General features: G+C 45.9%; 1 protein-coding gene across 4 annotated transcripts in view; it reads left to right on the top strand.

Moving 5' to 3' along the window:
* Positions 1–23051, top strand: part of LOC126480688 (irregular chiasm C-roughest protein) — a 1491349-nt gene that overhangs the window by 1447117 nt on the left and 21181 nt on the right. For all 4 annotated transcript variants that reach the window (XM_050103921.1, XM_050103923.1, XM_050103924.1 and 1 more), the window contains 4 exons: positions 8274–8506; positions 11971–12562; positions 16587–16717; positions 20008–20425. In XM_050103921.1, coding sequence (XP_049959878.1) covers positions 8274–8506; positions 11971–12562; positions 16587–16717; positions 20008–20425 — 1374 coding nt within the window. The remainder of the gene's footprint in view (positions 1–8273; positions 8507–11970; positions 12563–16586; positions 16718–20007; positions 20426–23051) is intronic.

Genomic DNA, 23051 nt, shown 5'->3' with positions numbered 1-23051 from the left:
ACAGCTGCGTAGAATGTTTCTACGAGGTACACTCGCGCTGAGCAACGGCTTGTTGTTCGCGTCTTGCAGCGAGAGCGGCGCGTTCAATAACGTACAATCAGCGTTTCACTATACAGCAGGGCGCAGTCAATATTAGCTGAGCCGAGAGCGAATGTAGAGTACGCTTTTATTGACAGCGATATTTGCATGGAAAACCTGCGCGTTCGCTGTGCCGCGTGACATTTTGGGAGCGCCGCGCTCTTTGCACGAGCCCTCGTGCAGCTAGCGTAGTAGCCGGTAGGTACACCTGTGCCTCTCGCGTCCCCCCACTAGGAACGGCGGCCAACTGCACGCCGATCACGCCCAACACACCACTCTTTCCCCGCGAACTTCGGCCACAACAGTTTGCCTTCCGCGACATTTACACGGTAGCTTCCCCACTGGTGTTTTGTACGGGATGTCGAACATGTTTCTCTAAAAGGTATTGATATTCATATCAACGCGAGCGATGTGGCGAAGTAGTTCAGAGACACAAGGCTCACATTTAAGTCTGGAAATATACACTACTGGCCATTAAAATTGCTACACCAAGAAGAAGTGCAGATGATAAACGGGTATTCATTGGACAAATATATTATACTAGAACTGACATGTGATTACATTTTCACGCAATTTGGGTGCATGGATCGTGAGAAATCAGTACCCAGAACAACCACCTCTGGCCGTAATAACGGCCTTGATACGCTTGGGCATTGAGTCAAACAGAGCTTAGATGGTGTGTACAGGTACAGCTGTCCGTGCAGCATCAACACGATACCACAGTTCATCAAGAGTAGTGACTAACGTATTGTGCGAAGCCAGTTGCTCGGCCACCATAGACCAGACGTTTTCAGTTGCTGAGAGATCTGGAGAATGTGCTCGCCAGGGCAGCAGTCGAACATTTTCTGTACCCAGAAAGGCCCGTACGGACCTGCAACGTGCGGTCGTGCATTATCCTGCTGAAATGTAGGCCCTCGCAGGGATAGGATCAAGGGTAGAGCCACGGGTCGTAACACATCTGAAATGTAACGCCCACTGTTCAAAGTGCCGTCAATGCGAACAAGAGGTGACCGAGACGTGTAACCAATGGCACCCCATACCACGACGCAGGTGATACTCAGTATGGCAATTGACGAATACACGCTTCCAATGTGCGTTCACCGCGATGTCGCCAAACACCATGATGCGACCATCATGATGCTGTAAACACACCCTGGATTCATCCGGAAAAATGACGTTTTGCCATTCGTGCACCCAGGTTCGTCGTTGAGTACACGATCGCAGGCGCTCCTGTCTGTGATGCAGCGTCAGGGGTAACCGCAGCCATGGTCTCCGAGCCGATAGTCCATGCTGCTGCAAACGTCGTCGAACTGTTCGTGCAGATGGTTGTTGTCTTGCAAACGTCCCCATCTGTTGACTCAGGGAACGAGACGTGGCTGCACGATCCTTTACAGTCATGCGGATAAGATGCCTGTCATCTCGACTGCTAGTGATAGGAGGCCGTTGGGATTTAGCACGGCGGTCCCTGTTACCCTCCTGAATCCACCGATTCCATATTCTGCTAACAGTCATTGTATCTTGACCAACGCGAGCAGCAATGTCGCGATACCATAAACCGCAATCGTGATAGGCTACAATCCGACCTTTATCAAAGTCGGAAACGTGATGGTACACATTTCTCCTCCTTACACGAGGCATCACGCCGGCCAGGGTGGCCGAGCGGTTCTAGGCGCTACAGTCTGGAACCGCGCGACCGCTCCGGTCGCCGGATCGAATCCGGCCTCGGGCATGGATGTGTGGGATGTCCTTAGGTTAGTTAGGTTTAAGTAGTCCTAAGTTCTAGTAGACTGGATGACCTCAGATGTTAAGTCCCATAGTGCTCAGAGCCATTTGAACCATTTTTGAACGAGGCATCACAACAACGTTTCACCAGGCAACGCCGGTCAGCTGCTGTTTGTGTATGAGAAATCGGTTGGAAACTTTCCTCGTGTCAGTACATTGTCGGTGTCGCCACCGGCGCCAACCTTGTGTGAATGCTCTGAAAAGCAAATCATTTGCATATCACAGCATATTCTTCCTGTCGGTTAAATTTCGCGTCTGTAGCACGTCATCTTCGTGGTGTAGCAATTTTAATGGCCAGTAGTGTATATTTGACTTTATAAGGGAATTTGGGGACGGTTCCTACAACAATTCGCTAATTTTCGCACCACATTAGTCAACAGTGTTCCGTTTCCAGTGAGCTCGATTCGACAGGTCTTCAATTCAAACCTACGAACCGCCCGTCCTTCATTTTAACACTATGAAAGAACGCTTCCTCTTGAACCAAGTGGCTTGTCATTTCGTTGTTCCATTATTTTCTATCACGTGTAATTAGTTATCGGTCTTCCCGTCTTTTCTTTTGCAGTGCTGAAGAAATTTAGATTAACATAAAGCACGAATAATCTGATGATGAAGTTAAGCTCGAAATAGGTTTTAGAGAAAACAAATTTTTATTTGTGACTACCTGCCGCAGCCAACAGCTTTGCTGTGTTCCCGATAGATCACCTAAGTTAAGCAATACCGAGCGTGGCCAGTACTTAGGTACGTAACGGCCAGGGAACATCGCGTGCTGTTCCCAATTTTCCATTTGTCTATCCTTTAAAGGGAAGGAGAGGTGGTTGGGAAATGTTCCTGACCCCCAGATTTTGTGCCAATGTTCCGGATTAAATTTCAGTCCTCTCAGCAGTGTCTCACGGAGTGGGGGCATGTGGCACTGTTCATTGTGATCCGTCCGTCGGATGGGCAGCTCACTTTCTGCTGTTCGAGAGAAGCAAGATGTGTACTGGCACAGTGTTTCACTCTCTCCTCTCGTCATCCTACAACGCAAACATGACACCACAATACATACCCATAGATACATTTAACCCAAAAATCACACTTCTTGAAGTAAAGGTGCCAGTGTGTGTGGAAGGACAGGAGAAAACTTTCCGGTCAGGCGGATGAAACTGCATATCGGGGTCTCCAAGCCGATCATACCATACATTTCTTTTTCATTATCTGCTGCCTTTTTTAAAAAATCGTTTCACCAAATGAAAAACTTCCGAGTTTTACACCCAACCCATTTGTGAAATACATCCCAATTATCCACTCATAAGTCAGTTATGATCTTTGCCGTAACGTCAGTGTTTTGAAGCATGTATCTTCAGATGCGACGCATACCTTCATTGTACAGGTATTAACGAACTCAGATACCTGATTGCAAGATCTGATCACAAATAGGTCACGATCTACCAAGGTTTATAAAGGTGCCTCCATAAGCTTCTCAAACAATGCAGATAAACACACTTTCCCTTGGTTGTAGTTCCCACAGCGAGAGCAGATTCCACGAGATTCAACGTATTGCTGGAGTGTTTCACGTCGTGTTACACACTCATGTGAATTTTTAGAAGTATCTACTACTGTAATGGAGTCGTCCGGCTAGCCTCACGGTCTAACGCGCTGCTTCCCGAGCGGGAAGGCGTGCCGGTCCCCGGCACGAATCGGCCCGCCCGATTAGTGTCGAGGTCCGGTGTGCCGGCTAGCCTGTGGAAGGTTTTTAAGGCGGTTTTCCATCTTCCTTGGCGAATGCGGGCTGGTCCCCTTATTCCACCTCAGTTACACTATGTCGGCGACTGCTGCGCAAACGCTGTCTCCACGTACTCGAACACCATCATTTCTCTACTATGCAAACATTGGGGTTACACTCGTCTGTGCCTCGTGATGACTGGGTGTTGTGTGCTGTCCTTAGGTTAGTTAGGTTTAAGTAGTTCTAAGTTCTAGGGCGCTGATGACCATAGATGTTAAGTCCCATAGTGCTCAGAGCCATTTTTACACTCGTCTGGTGTGAAACGTTCCCAGGGAGTACACTGGGGGCCGAACCGCACAATAACCCTGGGTTCAGTGTGGGGCGGCGATGGGGTGGGGGGACTGCTGTGGCCTGTTGTGAACCACTGAGAGCTACGGCAGAACGAAGCCTCCCCGTCGTTTCTAGGTACCCTGTTCAGAGCACAAGACAATACACACGGTAATGGAGATATGTAATCGAATACCATCAACCACGAAGTTTTGGTGCTACTCCTTCTCTCTACCGTATAGTTTGTTACTCTGTTTAATTTAAATGTGGTTAGAGACAGACTACGCTACATACCACACATTTTGCGATGAGACGAAAATCGTATTTCGGAAACCGATTTTCGCTGCGGTGTTTACATGTTAGGCTTTAATATATGTTGCTAGCCAGATCAAATATCGTTTGTCCGAGAGTCAGTCGTTTTACACGAATTTTGTCTCTAAATCAGCTGTTTCAATTTCGTCAGCACAAGGAAGTGAGGTTGTCACTCCTTTTCTTAAATAAAGGAAGTGTAGAATTTCCTTATGGATATCAGTGAACTAATAATCAGGGTAGGGAGGAGATTGGACAAGATGTTTCAAAATTTTATTCACACCAATCAGTGCACTTTTAAACTGTTCTATTATACCCACCTAAATCACACCAATTTTTGGTAGGAATGCGAAGTGATCATTGGTGGAAGATTATTGTACCCAAACATTTTGGAGAATTAGGGCAAATAAAAAACTTCCGAATACGTGAAGAAACGTTCGTACTCCTGCCAACAAAATAAGCAAATGGATTGTCAACAGCAGTTGATAGCATCTGGGAACCTAGTAAGGAAGTTTACAATAAGTCCGCTGTGCAGAATACATGGGCGCAGCTGGTTGTCCTTTTTTTTTTTTTTTATAATTCAACAAAATTGTATATTTGTGGATCTCTTACCATTTATTAAAGACCAAATTTCTTCTCTTCATTGAAGTAAAGGAAATGAATAACTTCTTAGTCAGTCGAGTACGTCTTTTCCTTTATTCCATGTCAGATCGCTTCGCCCACAATAAGTAAGAAACGAGTAGCAAAGAGAGAACGCAATCAGGAATCAAATACGGTAAAGCTGCAATCCGGCAACCCAAACCACTTTGCTAGAATCGATATTGGATTATTTACATGATCTAGCAGAAGCGGTATTGGCATGTCGATTTATGGAAAACCGTATTTCGGACCTCATTTAAGCGTAGTGACAGTGAAGAAAAAAACGAGTCGTATGGCACTGTCGACTTGGAGATTTCAAGCTAAGACTAAGCTGCGCTATTGGAAACGGCTCTTTATTGTATGTCGATGAGGAAAGAGAGAGGCTAATAATACACTGTCGTCAAGTAGCATACCCGTCTCTAATAGCACCATGGAAGCCGCCGAACTTAACCTCCCCATCCAACGGACGGATCACGATCAATAGTGTTGGATGCCCTCACTCCACGAGACACTGTGAAAAAGTTTGGTGTTTAATCCAGGACGCCGGCGCAAAGTCTGATGATTGGGAAATGTACGTCAGTGTCTTCTCTCTCCTTGCTGGCCAAATACTGGTGGCATAAATTCTTTAACCCACCACGATTCAAAGCGGTCATCATCGACCACCAACGCACAAGTTTGCATTAGCGACCTCTGTTACGGAGGCCGGTAGTTGTGAAAATGTGAAACCGCGTTCCCTGCAGTGTGGTTTGGAAAGGAGCACCCAATACTCTACCTCCTACCCTGATCGTAGCTAAATTATGGAATTCATCTCCTACTACAGGTGTGATTCGACCTTGTCTCCACAAGTATATTAGAGCAGATCAGGCACGATAATAAAGGACATAATGGGATAGTATAACCCTTCTAAAATAAGGGTGGACTTCAGATACAATTAAACGAGTATATTTTGATACATGGTCCACAAATAAATTAATAATGAAGGTCACACATTTGAAGAAGGTAAGAAGACACTGATGTAAACGATAAAAGCGTCTGATTAGAGGATAGTTATTATTAGAACGAGAGAAAATCCTCAATCAAGGGAAACGAAATACCAGGAGTAAGAGGACACGTACAATGTGAAGAAATAAAATATGTAATTGAAGGCAAGTGAGAGACATACTACCTAATGACCGCGTATACGGCAGTAGAAAATGGCAGGTTACTTTGGTGGCGGCATGCAGTCGTCGGTGGTCCTGATGCAATCGTAATTACCAATTGGATGATATGATTGTCACAGCCAGAGAACATCAAGATCATTAATTGTTTCTTCGACTAAACGGCAAACTTTTATCGACATTCTGGTGTCTATAGCTCTCATTTAAACTGTCCGAACACGCTACCTCAGGGCAGGGCCACGTGGACCGGACTCCGACTGTACCAGCCACGAAAACGTGACATGACGGCAAAAGAACTCGCATACCAGTGTAGACATTAAAAACGATCGATTGCACAGAGGTCTGTAATTTCCATAGCCAACCTAACTGCGCTCATCTGCACAGCTTTGGGCAGGTTACCCAGTTACGTTAGACTACTACACTCCTGGAAATTGAAATAAGAACACCGTGAATTCATTGTCCCAGGAAGGGGAAACTTTATTGACACATTCCTGGGGTCAGATACATCACATGATCACACTGACAGAACCACAGGCACATAGACACAGGCAACAGAGCATGCACAATGTCGGCACTAGTACAGTGTATATCCACCTGTCGCAGCAATGCAGGCTGCTATTCTCCCATGGAGACGATCGTAGAGATGCTGGATGTAGTCCTGTGGAACGGCTTGCCATGCCATTTTTCACCTGGCGCCTCAGTTGGACCAGCGTTCGTGCTGGACGTGCAGACCGCGTGAGACGACGCTTCATCCAGTGCCAAACATGCTCAATGGGGGACAGATCCGGAGATCTTGCTGGCCAGGGTAGTTGACTTACACCTTCTAGAGCACGTTGGGTGGCACGGGATACATGCGGGCGTGCATTGTCCTGTTGGAACAGCAGGTTCCCTTGCCGGTCTAGGAATGGTAGAACGATGGGTTCGATGACGGTTTGGATGTACCGTGCACTATTCAGTGTCCCCTCGACGATCACCAGTGGTGTACGGCCAGTGTAGGAGATCGCTCCCCACACCATGATGCCGGGTGTTGGCCCTCTGTGCCTCGGTCGTATGCAGTCCTGATTGTGGCGCTCACCTGCACGGCGCCAAACACGCATACGACCATCATTGGCACCAAGGCAGAAGCGACTCTCATCGCTGAAGACGACACGTCTCCATTCGTCCCTCCATTCACGCCTGTCGCGACACCACTGGAGGCGGGCTGCACGATGTTGGCGCGTGAGCGGAAGACGGCCTAACGGTGTGCGGGACCGTAGCCCAGCTTCATGGAGACGGTTGCGAATGGTCCTCGCCGATACCCCAGGAGCAACAGTGTCCCTAATTTGCTGGGAAGTGGCGGTGCGGTCCCCTACGGCACTGCGTAGGATCCTACGGTCTTGGCGTGCATCCGTGCGTCGCTGCGGTCCGGTCCCAGGTCGACGGGCACGTGCACCTTCCGCCGACCACTGGCGACAACATCGATGTACTGTGGAGACCTCACGCCCCACGTGTTGAGCAATTCGGCGGTACGTCCACCCGGCCTCCCGCATGCCCACTATACGCCCTCGCTCAAAGTCCGTCAACTGCACATACGGTTCACGTCCACGCTGTCGCGGCATGCTACCAGTGTTAAAGACTGCGATGGAGCTCCGTATGCCACGGCAAACTGGCTGACACTGACGGCGGCGGTGCACAAATGCTGCGCAGCTAGCGCCATTCGACGGCCAACACCGCGGTTCCTGGTGTGTCCGCTGTGCCGTGCGTGTGATCATTGCTTGTACAGCCCTCTCGCAGTGTCCGGAGCAAGTATGGTGGGTCTGACACACCGGTGTCAATGTGTTCTTTTTTCCATTTCCAGGAGTGTAGATACTGGCTTCTTGTATCATCCAGAACTGCCTGCTATGTATATATTTATGCTCGAAGAACCGTTCAGACTTAGCGCATAGGGTTTGCTTGCATTAGGAAACCGCACCTTGACGAAAATTACTTACTCCTGCATCAACTGCTAGTGCTAACAGTAAAAATAACAGGTAATGCCTCTATCCCGGAATATCATTCATGTCTGTTTGGTATCTGTCATACGATCTTGCTACACACAAAATCGCAAATTAAATTATGATCAAAATTATTTCGTGTAGGGATATAATTGCTTATCTCAGAGGCTTGCCAGTATCTAATTGGCCTGATTCTGATATGGTGATAATAGACTGCCGGCCCTGGAGTGTGTGTCACACACGGTGACGGATAATTTCCGCAGTAGCATTAGGCGGCTGTGTGAGCGAGACGCTGTGTGCCGGCAGGTGACTACTCGCTGGACATCTACCCGGTGATGCTGGACGACGACGCGCGCTATCAGTGCCAGGTGGGGCCCGGCGCCAACGGGGAGCCGGGCATCCGCTCCAAGTTCGCGCAGCTGACGGTCCTGGTGCCGCCTGACAGGCCGCGCATCGTCCAGGGGGACTTCCTCGTCACCACCGAGGACCGCGAGATAGAGCTCGAGTGCGTCTCCATGGCGGGAAAGCCCGCCGCAGAGGTCAGTATCCAGTCCACAACCCACGTGGTTCTATCTCTCTCTGTATATAAAAGCAGAATGAATGTATACATGTGTGTATGTACGTATGTCTGCGATCTCCTCTCAAAAGCTCTGGGTCAATTTCAATCGAATTTGTCACACAAAGATCCAGTAGAAGCAGAGATACAGGCATAAGCGTAAGCCCCTGCATAATAGGTTGCTCTGTACGTCAGATGTGTTAGAATAGTATTGGTCTGCCTTATGAACCTGCTTTGCAGAGCAGCTTGTACATCAGGAGCAAGAAACAGTTTCCATGCCTGTTATATGCAGCTGCCCTGCACAACAGGCAAGTCGAGGGAGTGGTGTCAGTATACTTTATCCACCTGTTTTGCAGGGGCTACACACACAGATGGACATGGTTGGGGAAGTTTGACATGGGTAGGGGAGAGGATGGACAAAGATGGGGCAGGAGGTGCAGAGAAGAAGAGAGGGGACAGATGGGGATGAACAGAGAGGAGGAAAGGAGGGATGGAAAAGGGATGCAAAGAAGAAGATGGATTGGGAAATGTGGAGGGAGATACGAACAAAGAGAGTATAGGGAGGACGAGATGGGCAGAGAGAGGGATGAGGATGGGCTGGATAGTAGGAGGTGGTGGAGAAAGAGGGGTAGAGGGATAGGGACAGAGGGAGGGAGAGGAAGATGTGGTCAGAGAGGAGGCAGACACGATGGGAAAAGAGAGGGGGAGGAGGTGATTAGCAGAGAGAAGTGGGAGGATAAGATGGACAGAGTTATTTTGGGAGAAGGAGATGGACACAGAAAGGGAAGGAGGGGTTATATGCCATATATACGTCGAGTGATTACGCAAGTGAAACTGCAGGGTAAAGGCTAGTATATAATAAAGCAGCAGTGTGTGTATATTTCTATGTATGTATGTCCGTATGTATGTCAAGGATCTCCTCCAAAACCCTTTGGTCGATTTCAGCCAAATTTGGCAGCCAAACAGCAAACTTCATGAGTTTCAGCACTGTGGGGTTTATAACGCCTTAGCTCCAACAGGGGTGGAAATGCGAAACTGTGTTTTTTTTCCAGCCCTGACATATAGGCTGCCCTGCTTGACAGATGTGTTGTACAGGAATAATATCGATCTGCCTGATCGACCTGATTTGTGTGGCGGCCTATATGTCAGAGGCAAAAATTGGTTTTTAAACCCCTATGTAGGCTGCCCTGCACAACAGGCATGTTGTGGATTTCATATTGGCCTCCTTTTTCGACCTGTTTTGCAGAAACAATATGTGTGAATGGGTAAGGTTGAGAGGAGTGTGAGATGCACAGAGGGAGGATGGACACGGTAAGGGGGCAGAAGGGTACAGATAGGGAGTGAAGGTGAAGGTGAGGATAGAGAAAGGGGAAGGAGGGGAGGAACAGAGAGGGGTAGGAGGAGATTGATGGAGAGAGCGGAGGAACAGATAGATGGAGAGAGGGGGAGAGGGAAATGGATAGGGAAAGGAGGAGGTGGATAAGCACATAGGGGCAGGAGAAAATGGACAGAGAGATGGGGGAGTGGGATATGGTCAGAGAGATGCAGGAGGCAGAGGGAAGGTGTAGAGAGGTTGTGGGAAGGTGGAAGAGGAAGAGAGAGGAGATGTTGGATAGAGAGAGGGGCGGAGGGGTGGGAAGATATGGTTAAAGAGAGGGGACAGAGGATATGGACAAAGAGATGAGGAAGGAATGAAGAGGCAGAAAGAGTGGAGATGGACAGATAGAGATGGCGGGATGAGGTGGACACCGAGACAGTGGGAGGAAGAGGTGGACACAGAGTGAGGGGAGGAGGAGATATGTGCAGTATACTCGTATGTGTCAGACATGTGCACAAGCGAAGCTGTGGGGGTAAAAGCTAATCTTCTCTAAAGCTCTCAGGTTTTCAGCTGACTGAGTTCATCGAGCATTGTTTCGATAAGTGTCAATATTATCATATCCTGAGTAAGTATCGAAACAATGTATTCCTTACGGTTTGACTTTCCATTGTAGTGGACGGTGGGAACAGCTGTGTGTTGATTTACAATTGTAAATAAATTAATCTCTGGCTGTGAGAATGATTTCTTTTTAATTTTTTTGTTGTGAAATCCATTTCAGGGCTGCTAGCCCCATCTTCAGATGCAACTCTTCACATAGCAAAATTTTCCAAATTGTATGAGTAGTGCATATCCAACATAACAGCATGATTCAAATGGTATATTTTTTAATGTAGAATAGTCCCGACAGCATAAAGTTGTTCATTTATTAACTGGTAATCGGTTTCGACTGCGGTTCTGGTCATCGTCAGACACTTACTCCATAGGAGTCTGCTGAAGCTGGCGAGGAACAGGCGCCAGTCTAGGAGGCATGTAACCTCTGCAATATAACCATAGCAGTGATTATATGCCTCCTAGACTGGCGCCTGCTCCTCGCTAGCTTCAGGAGACTCCTATGGAGTAAGTGTCTGACGATGAACAGAACCGCGGTCGAAACCGGTCACCAGCAAATAAATGAACATCGTTATGCGGTTCGGACTGTATCACTATATAAAAAATGTAACATAACCGCTGACTTTCCAGTAAAACAAGAAGAAATGTTGCAAAAAATTTTAAATTTCGTATACTATATTTTTTAAGTTATCTGACTTTACTGGTCATCATATCAGATTAAACATGTGGTTATGTAGGATCATACTTGAAATTACAATAACTCATAGTCAAGACCAAATAATAAGACAATAATATTTTCTTTCTTGCGTCTGTTAAGTGTCATCATATAGTGTTACCAAACACTTTACATTTAAAATTACGGACCATTTACAGAGGGAGTGTGTATACCACTTTCTACAAGCATCAGTCATTTATGGCGTTACGAACAAACCTCTATGACACAAACATCATACATAACTGTTGCATGTAGAGGCTCTTTTGTCAGAGGCGGAGTGGATGTCAGGGGCTACACTCGAGTCCCGGCGTGGCCAGTCATAGTCTATCTCGGCTGCGAGCTCTCACAGCGTATTTTCGCCAGTTCTGGATCCTAATCAGAACAAACTGCATAATCGCCATCTCTCTTTACGAGGCTGTTGCTAGTTCTAATTTCGATGACTTCTTTATTAAGCTGACCCGGAATCCACTTGCCTTACATAGCTTCAAATGACTTTCTTCCAAGCTGTGCTGAGCGACCGCCGATTTTTCTTTGTGTCCCAGGCGGACGTACTTGGTGGGCTCAAGGTAGGGCTGCTAAACGCAGCGTTGTGCCTGCTCTAAGTAATTGCCGCAGCCTACGTTCACAGTAAATGCTACGGACACGAGGCATATGCGCCCCGAGCGGATCCTTGAGCGAGCCGTTTAGACCTTTAATCTTCTGTAGTGATCGGAAGATTGTTTTAACATCACATTCACTTCAGCACTATCACGTACAGACGGATTTTGTCTCCAGTGCCCTATATTCTATTGCTGAATGCTTACAGATAACGTGGATTGACGGCCTGGGCAACGTACTGCGCGACGGCATCGAGTACATCGTGGAGGCGCTGCCCGACGGCCGGCGCTTCACCGCCAAGTCGATCCTGAAGCTGACGCCCAAGAAGGAGCACCACAACACGACGTTCACGTGCCAGGCGCAGAACACGGCCGAGCGCACCTACAAGAGCGCCCACCTGCGCCTCGAGGTGAAGTACGCGCCCAAGGTGACGCTGGCCGTCGTGGGCAGCAACGGCGCCGCCGCCGGCACGGGCGGCCTCACTGGCAGCCTGGTGGGGGGCGGCGCCGGCGCCGGTGCCAACGGGGGCGGCGGGGGCGGCATCGGGGGCGGCATCGCCAGTATCGGCCACCGCGGCGGCATCACCGAGGGCGCCGACGTGCGCCTCGCCTGCAAGGCGGACGCCAACCCTCTCGACCTGACGTACCGCTGGTACCTCAACGACGAGCCCGTGCCCGGCGATTTCACCACTGAGCTGGTCATCCACAACATCTCTCGGCGGTACCACGACGCCATCGTCAAGTGCGAGGTCCACAACCCGGTCGGCAAGAGCGAGGAGTCGGAGACGCTCGACGTAAACTGTAAGTACGCGTCCACCAATACACTGCCCAGCAGTACGCGTTGTAACTGTTTCGTACAGGGTTGCTCACAAGTACAAGACGTAAAGGAAAATGACACTTGTCGGTGAATAGAGCATCTCTTCAAATATCGATTCGTAATACGCGCCGTGGCGTACTTGCAGATGACAGATAGAGATGGCAGTTTCGCTTAAATAACCGGTTTTCGGGTATTTAATTTTTTTCCAGCGCTAGGTTAACCTCAGTGTTAAAACCGCTCGAACTAACCGGTTTCTGAAATAAGCGATTTCCTATAATAAACGCAGAAGTCGGACAAAGACAAAGTTTTGACTCCTTCAGTTACAAGATAGAACTGAAATTTTAAATTAAATAGGTAAATAACAGAAAACTTTGTCAGTCCACTGTTCACTGCTTTTCTCGAAAAGTGATAAGTGGTTGAATACTGCAAAAAATTACCATTAGTCTCCTATTGACCTTAATTTTGAAACCCTAGTCAAAAAATCATGTTGTAATCGAGGATCATACCACTATTTCAGCATTAAAAATAGTCAGTACGAAGGACTGAAACTTCATGTTAATTTTTCCGTTCCAAAAGTCAAAAAGAGGTAAAGGCGTCTTATTATAGACTCAGGCAACAGATGAGCTACTTTCTATTTTTATTATAAAATATTAATGAATTGTTAAGTTTAAAGTTTTCTCCTTATATGATGTCACAGTTTATTGATGATGTTTGGTTTTTGGGGCGGTCAACTGTGTGGTCATCAGCGTCCGTACAAAGTCCCAGTTTTTACACAGTCCAATTTTTTACTCAGTCCAATCTAGCCCCTGTTACGAATAATGATGATGATGATGATGAAATGATGAGGACAACCCAAACACCCACTCCCTGAGCAGAGGAAAATCCCCAACCCGGCCGGGAATCAAAACTGGGACCCCATGATCCAGAGGCACAAACGCTAGCCACTTCTTTGTCCTCTTTTTTTCTTTTTTTCATTTTGTTCGATATTGTTCGTTGCGTTGGGTCTGGGCGGACGTCACAAGACATCCGTTTAAGTTAGTCGCTGACTCTTTGATTCAGTTTTTTTATTACAGGGAGCACTCAGCCCTCTGACCGAACACGCTGAGCTACCGTGCCGGCGCATTATTCTCTCAGCAGTATTGAGCCAATTCTTACGCCATGTGTTTGTTGCTTGTTTCCGTAAGCAATGTTATTAAAATATTTAAATAACAATGCAATATTTCAAAGCCTTGGAAATCTTATGAATAAAAGTTACACATTTTAAAAAAAAATGTTATTAGAAAACAAAAAGTTTTAGCACTGCTGCTATGGCTAATTGATATTTCCGTTTTTTATACGGTTATTAGTAAAAAATTAGAAACCCCGGCTATAGCCGAGACCAAACAAATTCCGAAAAATAGCCGTTATTAAGCACTAAAATACTGGTATCGGTTTTAACCAGCCCCGTCCCTAATGTCAGAACGAGTGGACCAATTAGACGTTCCGTATTGTTACATTGACTTGGCTCGTGCCTGCAGAGGCGCAACCCAATGAACAAATTTCCGAAGCAGGTTGCTGCAGGCAGTGGTAACTTGAATGAATCACTCATATTGCTCTTCCGCCCGTACTGACGTCTCCTGCATCACGAACAGCTCCCACATCGAGCATCTATAATGCGATTTAAAAGCTTGTAGAGATGCTCTACCCTCTGATATGTGTCTCTTATCTGTAAATCTTGTAGTCCCCTTCTGATACCCTGAAGGCACTTCACGAATAACCCTGCATCCTATAACTGCATATTCTTCATCCACATAACTATGAGAACCATCAAAAATTAAAGAGACAAACTGATGTAGAAAAAACTTTGCATTTTTATAAAATCAGACTTTTACTACTTCCAAACATCATCCCCACAATATTAATACATTTGTCCCGACGAATAACTAAAATTTTTTTAATACCTGATGCAAAGAAGTCTTCGTCTCGTTGTACGAGTTGTTGCTGGAATTTCCTTCCACTCGTTAAGTGGACCAAACAAATGAAAATCCAAGGCGGCGAAATATGGACTACAGGGAGGATGAAGCAGTACCTCCCAAACCATTTTTTCAGTGGTTTCATGGGTCATTTGGGCAGTTTGAGGGAGAGCACTGTCATGTAGCAATATCACACCTTTTCTTTGAGATCCGCGAAGTTTTTCCCTCATTGCTTTCTTTACTTTGTTCATCAGCACGAGTGATTAGTAGGCACTGTTCATTGTTCGCTGATTTTCCAAATAATCACAAAAGACGATATCTCGAGCACCTCAAAAGACTGTAAACAACGTTTTTCCCGCTGATGCTTACCTTCTAAATTTCTCTCGGACAGGTGAGCTGTTCTGCTTCCATTCCAAGCTTCGTCTTTTGGCCTCGGTTGAAAATGGTGAACCCAAAATCCAGCGCAGGTTAAAATCTTGTTTTATGAAATGGTCATCTTTCCTTTCATAGCGTTCTTTCAAGGCTGTACACACTCTGAGTCTTGTTTCCGTGTCTTGTTACGTTAACTTCTTCGGGACGCTCCTTTCACTTCTTGCGCTGTACTTGAGCTTGTTACTGATAACTGTGCCAACACTTACTGCAACTGCTTTTGCTATATGAATAAAGTCGTCAATGCAGGTTTCAAGAGAAGGAGTTGACATTTCAACCGGCTAACAAGGAACTTTCTCCTCCGTCACGGAGTTCCGATTGTTCTATTCTCTGCAGCGGTTTATAAAACTTCGCCGTATTGTAAAATCGCTCGAGAAAATATTTTTGTCGATTTTTCACCTTCAGAAAACAAAAAAACGTATCAGTGAACGCTGTTCACATAATGTGGAAACTTGAAGCTGATACGCCATCGTGAAATGCAATACTGAGTTTATAAACAAAACAGGTTTTAGCTGTCGGCTGATCTCAACTCATGCCAGTGATTCTAACCGAAAGTCATGAAAGTAACTACCCCTCCCCCCCTCTACAAGCTGTTTCATTTCTACAGCAGTTCGTCTCTTTAATTATTGAATGTTCTTCGTATGCTTCGTAAGCCAGTACACAATGCATGGCGGAGCGTACTTCGTACTAATATTAGCGATTTTTTGTTGTATTCCATACACAAATTGAGGGAGATTAAAATGACTGTCTATAGCTACGTATATACTTTGCAAACCACTGTACAGTCCCTATCAGGGGGTACATGGTACCAGTACTAGCGCCTTTGTACCAAATTCCATTCAAAAACTAAGCAAGGAAAAATGGTCTTTCTCTTCGCCTCTATACGCGCCCGAATCTCTTATCTCACTGTCATGTTCTACTCAAGATACAGAGGATCCAGCAGAATCATCAATAAGTCTTCATCGAATACAGGTTCTCTAAATTTACCCTACAGGTTTTTAAAAGAACTGCGCTCTCTTTCGTCCAAAGATTGCTATTTAAATTCTCCGAGTATCTGTGTGTTGCAGTTACCTATCGGCTGTAACGACCTGTTAAGATCCTAGAAGTCCGTTTTTTAAGTTCATTCGATGTTTGCTCTCATGACCACTTCGTAAGGACTCCTAGCGCTGCAACAACACTCCACAGTTGCTCGCACTATGTCTTTCTTGCGTTTTCTGTTACGGATGAACTGCACTCTTCCAGAACCTTTTCAAAAAAATCTTAGTCTTCTATTGGTCTTGTAATGTAACTGACCAATAGAGCCCACTTTGTTACGAGATATTATACACTAATTAAAGTTGTTTTCGAAAAAGCATTCACCGGCCGGTGTGGCAGTGAGGTTCTGGGCGCTTCAGTCTGGAACCGCGTGACCGCTACGGTCGCAGGTTCGAATCCTGCCTCGGGCACGGATGTATGTGATGTCCTTACGTTAGTTAGGTTTCAGTAGTTCTAAGTTCTAGCGGACTGATGACCTCAGATGTTAAGTCCCATACTGCTTAGAGTCATCTGAACCATTTTTTTTTATCGAAGATGAAAAATAGAAGTGCGTGGAGCGTGATGAGTGTGTAACTGTGGTGGTGGTGTGCAGATGGGCCCAAGTTCCGCAGCCGACCGCGCAGCGTGCAGGCGGACCCCGGCTCCACGGTGACGCTGTCCTGCGACGTCGACGGCAACCCGCCCGCGGACATCGTTTGGATACACGACGACGGCACCTCCAAGGTAAGTCTCGCACCACCCACCTCTGTCTAACTAACCTCGCGGCTTCGACGCCATTTCAAAAATGACGGTCGGCTTTGGTTGAACTTGACCTGCCCGACAGATAAGAATGATGACGGTAGTAACAACGAGCTGCTGACATCACACCAAAGACTATAATGGGGAAATCCAGATCGTTCCCTTTGAGAAACTAGATCCGTCCTTGGCCTGTGTGCCCATTTGTGAAAACGTAAGACAGTAGTGGCGAAAACTGGAGTTCAGAACTTTCCAGGCGTACCAGGGGTGTCCAGAAAGTAACAGTTGCGAAATGGAGAACATAGTGAACATCCGTTGAAGCTATGCACAGACGTGTTAGGCAGTTGATATGCGCATGGATCGCGCGACATTGCGCTTTTCAGTCGTCGCAAACAGTCTCCAGCCAAGTATGAGTGCCTGCCGAAAGACTTCGCTTGATTTCATGCCACCCCATATAACATAACTGTCATGGATTTCCTGCTTCATGACAATTCTCGGCGGCACACTGCAGAGGCAATGAAGATGTTCCTGTAGCGTTTCCGATGGGTATTGTCTGATCACCCTCCATACAGCCCGGACTTGGCTCCCTCTGATTTTCATCTCTGCTCACATGCACAGCTGGTTATGAATACATTTTGGCATAGACGAGAAGTTGCAGACCAGCGTAGAGAACTGGTGGAAAGCAAAGATTGCTGACTTCTACGGCGAGGTTATTGGAAAGCTGGTACAACCCTACCATAAATGTCTAAATCGGAGCTGGAAGGTGTAGCGGCCAGTCGGAACTTACTTTCTGGACAATCCTCATAATTAGCTTCCTTACTTCAGAATGTGTCACTGGAAGGTGGAATCATTGTGATACTCAGTATCTTAGCTAAAGATGTACTGTATTTTACTTTCAGCTCCATTTTAGCAAAAATTTAAATGTCACTTCATATAAAAGTAAGCGTGTTGTGTCTGTGTAAAAACCTGCTGAAAAATTATGAGTGGAACATATCCCTACAGCGCAAAAAGTTTCGAGAATCGATTAATAAAAAGTAGAGATAAGTTAACGATGGTGATTTTAATGCTTCAGGTGTTCTACATATTCTCCACCGTAATTGACTACAACGCACAGAACGTTCATACAACGCCGTCAGACTATCGATTTTGAGCAACTCGTGCGTCAAATTGGGTTGATTGTCGGTTACGTCGTCTTACATCTCAATCAAGTCGCGACAGGCGTGCACACCCCGTTGGAGTCACGGTGTGAGGCACAAGCTTTGCACACACTTTTCTGTTCTTTCTCGAATACTTGATACGCTATTTGTAACACAACAAGGTTGACACACTGTTGCCGCACGTCCACTACTTAACACTGCATGCTCATATGTGACTGGATGAATGCATACCTGTAGTTTACACTTGTTACTTCAAGCTGCCACCGTAGTACCTGACGGCGCTTATACGCCAGGAGCAAAATCAAAGCTGCCACCGTAGTACCTGACGGCGCTTATACGCCAGGAGCAAAATCAATCTCGGAACTTTTTGGACAGACGTTGGAGGATACAACAGACATTATAGTCTGTTATCATCTCAGATATCTTTCGCAAGTAAGGTGTGCTTGAAGAGTAAAGGCCGACTGTCTGCTTGCTTCTGACAGGAATTAAATAAATACAAGATGTACATCTTTGCTTCCGCCGTTTTTCCCCAACATTTGAGGCTTTAATGAAACAAACTGGTTGACATGTATTATTCAAAGTACGAATCCCGCGTCGAAAAAATTGTTCATCTTTTGAACGTATCCACGAATCGATCGAATTTGTGACTTCTTCATGAGATCGGAAGTGTTGGTCAGCCAGGCCATCCGCCATTCATCTAAACAGGTGATAGTCAGAGGGAGCAATGTCTGGAGAATACGGCGGGTGAGGCAGGACTTCCCATATTAACGTTTCCAAGTATGTTTTGACCTCTTTTGAAACGTGGGTCGAGCGCTGTCATGCCGCAATATCCCTTTATCGTGCCTCTCCCTGTATTGCGGCCGTTTGTCTTTTAATGTTCTGCTCAAACGCATTAGCTGCGTTCGATAACGAGCACCTGTGATTTTTCACTTGGTTTTAACACCTCATAGTACACGACGCGGAGCTGGTCCCACCAAATGCAGAGCATGATCTTGGAGCCGTGAATATTCGGTTTGGCCGTCGACGTGGAAGCATGGCCGGGATACCCCCATGATTTTTTGCGTTTACGGTTATCGTAAAGAACCCATTTTTCGTCCCTGGTCACAATGCGATACAGAAATCCCTTCCGTTTTTGCCTCTGAAGCAACTGCTCACAAACACACAAACGCCATTCAACGTCTCTTGGTTTCAGCTCGCAAGGGACCCAAGTTCCTTCTTTCTGAATCATGCCAATAGGCTTGAGACGTTTTGAAATTTTTTGCTGTGTCACTCTCGCTAATCGTGCCAGTTCTTCTTGAGTTTGACGCGATTCTTCACTCAGCAGTGTTTCCAGTTCAGAATCTTCGAAAACATTCTCTCTTCCACCACTATACCGGTCTACGACGTTAAAATCACCGTTCTTGAAGCGTTGAAACCACTCAGGACACGTTCTTTCACTAACAGCGTCCTTATCATACGTACTTGAGAGCATTCGATGAGACTCAGCCGCTGTTTTCTACATACTGAAGCAAAACGGTAACACCTCCCGCAGATGACGAGAATTAGGCTCGTAAACTGACATTTTCAATCAAGAACAACTTTATGATGCAGACACAAAAGGGCTAATCTTTGAATGAGGTTATGTTGACCGAGGTCCAAGCTAACTGCCTGACGTCTGCGATCTGTTTCGACTGCTATTTACCGTTGTCGCCACCTATCGACAAATGGCGGAAGCAGAGTTGTACAACTTGTACAATAAAATTTTGTTTCAATATGCTCTGTGCAGGAGGTGCCTCATAGTTCGCCAAAGATGCTGATAAGTAAATGTTTATTAGCTTCGAGATCCGAAGATCTGATCATATTGACGTGTCGTGAAATTACAGCAGCCTGTATGGCGATGTTGTTACTGTGGCGTCATATTGGTTTTATTTTTATTTTATTTGACCCCACAGTAAGAACATCGTCATACAGGCTGTAATTTACCGATAGTTAATACAGATTTACTTATAAGTAGCTGTTGGTGGTTTGAAAATACGACTTTTATTCAAATATCTCGTCTGTCGTTGGCAATTAGTTAAGTGTTTTGCCTGTTCCGAGGCAGGGTAGGACGGTAGCCGTGACTTGTTTGTGATACCGGGACAGGTTGTGGGCACGTCGGTGAACCTGACGCTGGACGTGGAGCGGCACACGGCGGGCCGGTACTACTGCAAGGCGAGCGTGATGGGCTTCCCCGAGGTGGGCGCCGAGGCGACGGTCTACCTCAAGGGCCCGCCCACCATCAGCAGCCAGCGCACGCAGTTCGGCCAGCAGGGCGACACGGTGCGGCTCGAGTGCGTCGCCTACTCCATCCCCAAGCCGGACCACGTCATGTGGACGTTCCGCGGCGCCGAGCTCGACCCGGGCGACAGCGACTACACGCTGCTCGAGGAACCCACGGCCGACGGCATCCGCAGCGCGCTCGTCATCCGCGACGCGCAGGACCGCCACTTCGGCGCCTACAACTGTTCCGTCACCAACCCCTACGGCAGCGACATGGTCGAGATACTGCTCAAGCCGCAGAGTAAGTAGCCACTGCCTGTCTCCCCCCCTCAGTCCATCTTCCAAATATTTTTAAGTACACTACTTACTAACACATTGTAAACACATACTCTGATACCACTTCTGTATCACTGCCAGTCCTCCATCTATATCTACATACATACTCCGCAATCCACCATACGGTGCGTGGCGGAGGGTACCTCGTACCACAACTAGCATCTTCTCTCCCTGTTCCACTCCCAAACAGAACGAGGGAAAAATGACTGCCTATATGCCTCTGTACGAGCCCTAATCTCTCTTATCTTATATTTGTGATCTTTCCGTGAAATACAAGTTGGCGGCAGTAAAATTGTACTGCAGTCAGCCTCAAATGCTAGTTCTCTAAATTTCCTCAGTAGCGATTCACGAAAAGAACGCCTCCTTTCCTCCAGAGACTCCCACCCGAGTTCCTGAAGCATTTCCGTAACACTCGCGTGATGATCAAACCTACCAAAAACAAATCTGGCAGCCCGCCTCTGAACTGCTTCTATGTTCTCCCTCAATCCCACCTGATAGGGATCCCAAACGCTCGAGCAGTACTCAAGAATAGGTCGTATTAGTGTTTTATAAGCGGTCTCCTTTACAGATGAACCGCATCTTCCCAAAATTCTATCAATGAATCGAAGACCACTATCCGCCTTCCCCACAACTGTTGTTACAAACTTGTCCCACTTCATATCGCTCTGCAATGTTACGCCCAAATATTTAATCGACGTGACTGTGTCAAGCGCTACACTACTAATGGAGTATTCAAACTTTACGGAATTCTTTTTCCTATTCATCTGCCTTAATTTACATTTATCTGTATTTAGAGTTAGCTGCCATTCTTTCCACCACTCACAAATCCTGTCCAAGTCATCTTGCATCCTCCTACAGTCACTCAACGACGACACCTTCCCATACACCACAGCATCATCAGCAAACAGCCGCACATTGCTATCCACCCTATCCAAAAGATCATTTATGTAGATAGAAAACAACAGCGGACCTACCACACTTCCCTGGGGCGCTCCATATGATACCCTCACCTCCGATGAACACTCACCATCGAGGACAACGTACTAGGTTCTATTACTTACATCATCATGATCATCATCATCATCATTGCCATCACTATCAGCATCACCCATTTCATCACAATTTATATGATTATTACCTATACCATCATCACTATCACCACCATCACCACCACCACCATCTATATGATCGTCACATATACTATCATTATTAACATCAGCATACTTATCATCATCACAATCCTCATCATCAAAATCATCATCTGTTTCATCCACAACATTTATTTATCATTCCTCTATTCAGTTATCATCCATTCATAATTAGCATCAACATCCATATGATCACCTTGCTCATTGATACTATCGTCATTTATATATTCATAATGTATACCATCAACATCAGACAGAAATCCCCGTAAAGCAACAGAGAAAAGATCAAGTTTGGCAGCAGGTATTATAAACCGAAAAAGACTTCCAACAACAAGACTGGAACACCTGATTATGACATACATCAGAAAATTAAAGAATAATATAATGAACGGGAACAAGTTGAAAAAAATACCTTGAGGAAGCTCAGATAGAAACAGTTGAAGTAGTAGGCAGGAATCTGTTCAGCCAAAAGATAATTTGTTCGACAGTACAACCAGAAAATAATACTTCTCAAATTATATATAAAAATAAATTTTTAATATACCACGTTTTTAAATCGCACTAAAAACTATAAAATAATTTCTCATAGACCCATATAGATCCCCATTCCCATACGTAGGCCTTAGTCCTGAAAATTTGTGATTGTGAATTTTAAATAGCCATGAAAATACTTGTAAGATTTAAAACGAAAAACGTGATGCATGTAGTATCAACTGAAAAGTAGTTTAATAGTAAGGGGTTATACTACTCATGCATCAATTATCCCATGTTTTCATGTTAAATGTTTAAAGCATTTTCAAGCTACTAAAAATTCGCAGTCATTAAGTTCCAGGACTAATTTCCTGGGGTTAGCAATCTACAGCACATGGAGTTAGAAAAAATTATTTTAAATTTTTCAGTTCGATTTTAAAAATTGATACATTAAAAATTCATTTTTATTTAAATAACTATTTTCTGGTTTTTTAGTCTTGGTGTGTACGACATTTTTAATCGATTTCAAACGTTTTGATGATATTACAACAGATACGCGGCAGATACCAGGTTTATTTCAGTTTCTCTTCACCTGACTGAACAAATAAATTGCTTCCTTCTACATAAGGCCGAGTAGGTAAAAATGAGAGAGATTCAAGCTCGCTCGGAGGCTGTCCAACAATCGGTCTTCCCGGGAAACATTTGCGACTACAACAGCAAAAGGGGAAATGGCACAATGTACCCTCCGCCATACACCAAACAAGAAAGCGAGTTAATATTGCATTGTATTACAGTTCTGGGTCACGACTAAAATTTCAGGTCTCTAGCTCATCGGAAAGTTAAATTAAAATCAGTTGCAAAAATTGAACCGAAAAGACTGACAGACAAGAAAGAGAATTAACAAAGAGGTGGCTTTTCTATAAATTAATAGTAAAAACAGGACCCATCGGATTGAAGAAAGAAAAGTACGCA

Source organism: Schistocerca serialis, chromosome 5 (genome assembly GCF_023864345.2).
Source record: "Schistocerca serialis cubense isolate TAMUIC-IGC-003099 chromosome 5, iqSchSeri2.2, whole genome shotgun sequence".
Lineage (NCBI taxonomy): Eukaryota > Metazoa > Arthropoda > Insecta > Orthoptera > Acrididae > Schistocerca > Schistocerca serialis.
This window is presented reverse-complemented; position numbering and strand designations above follow the sequence as displayed.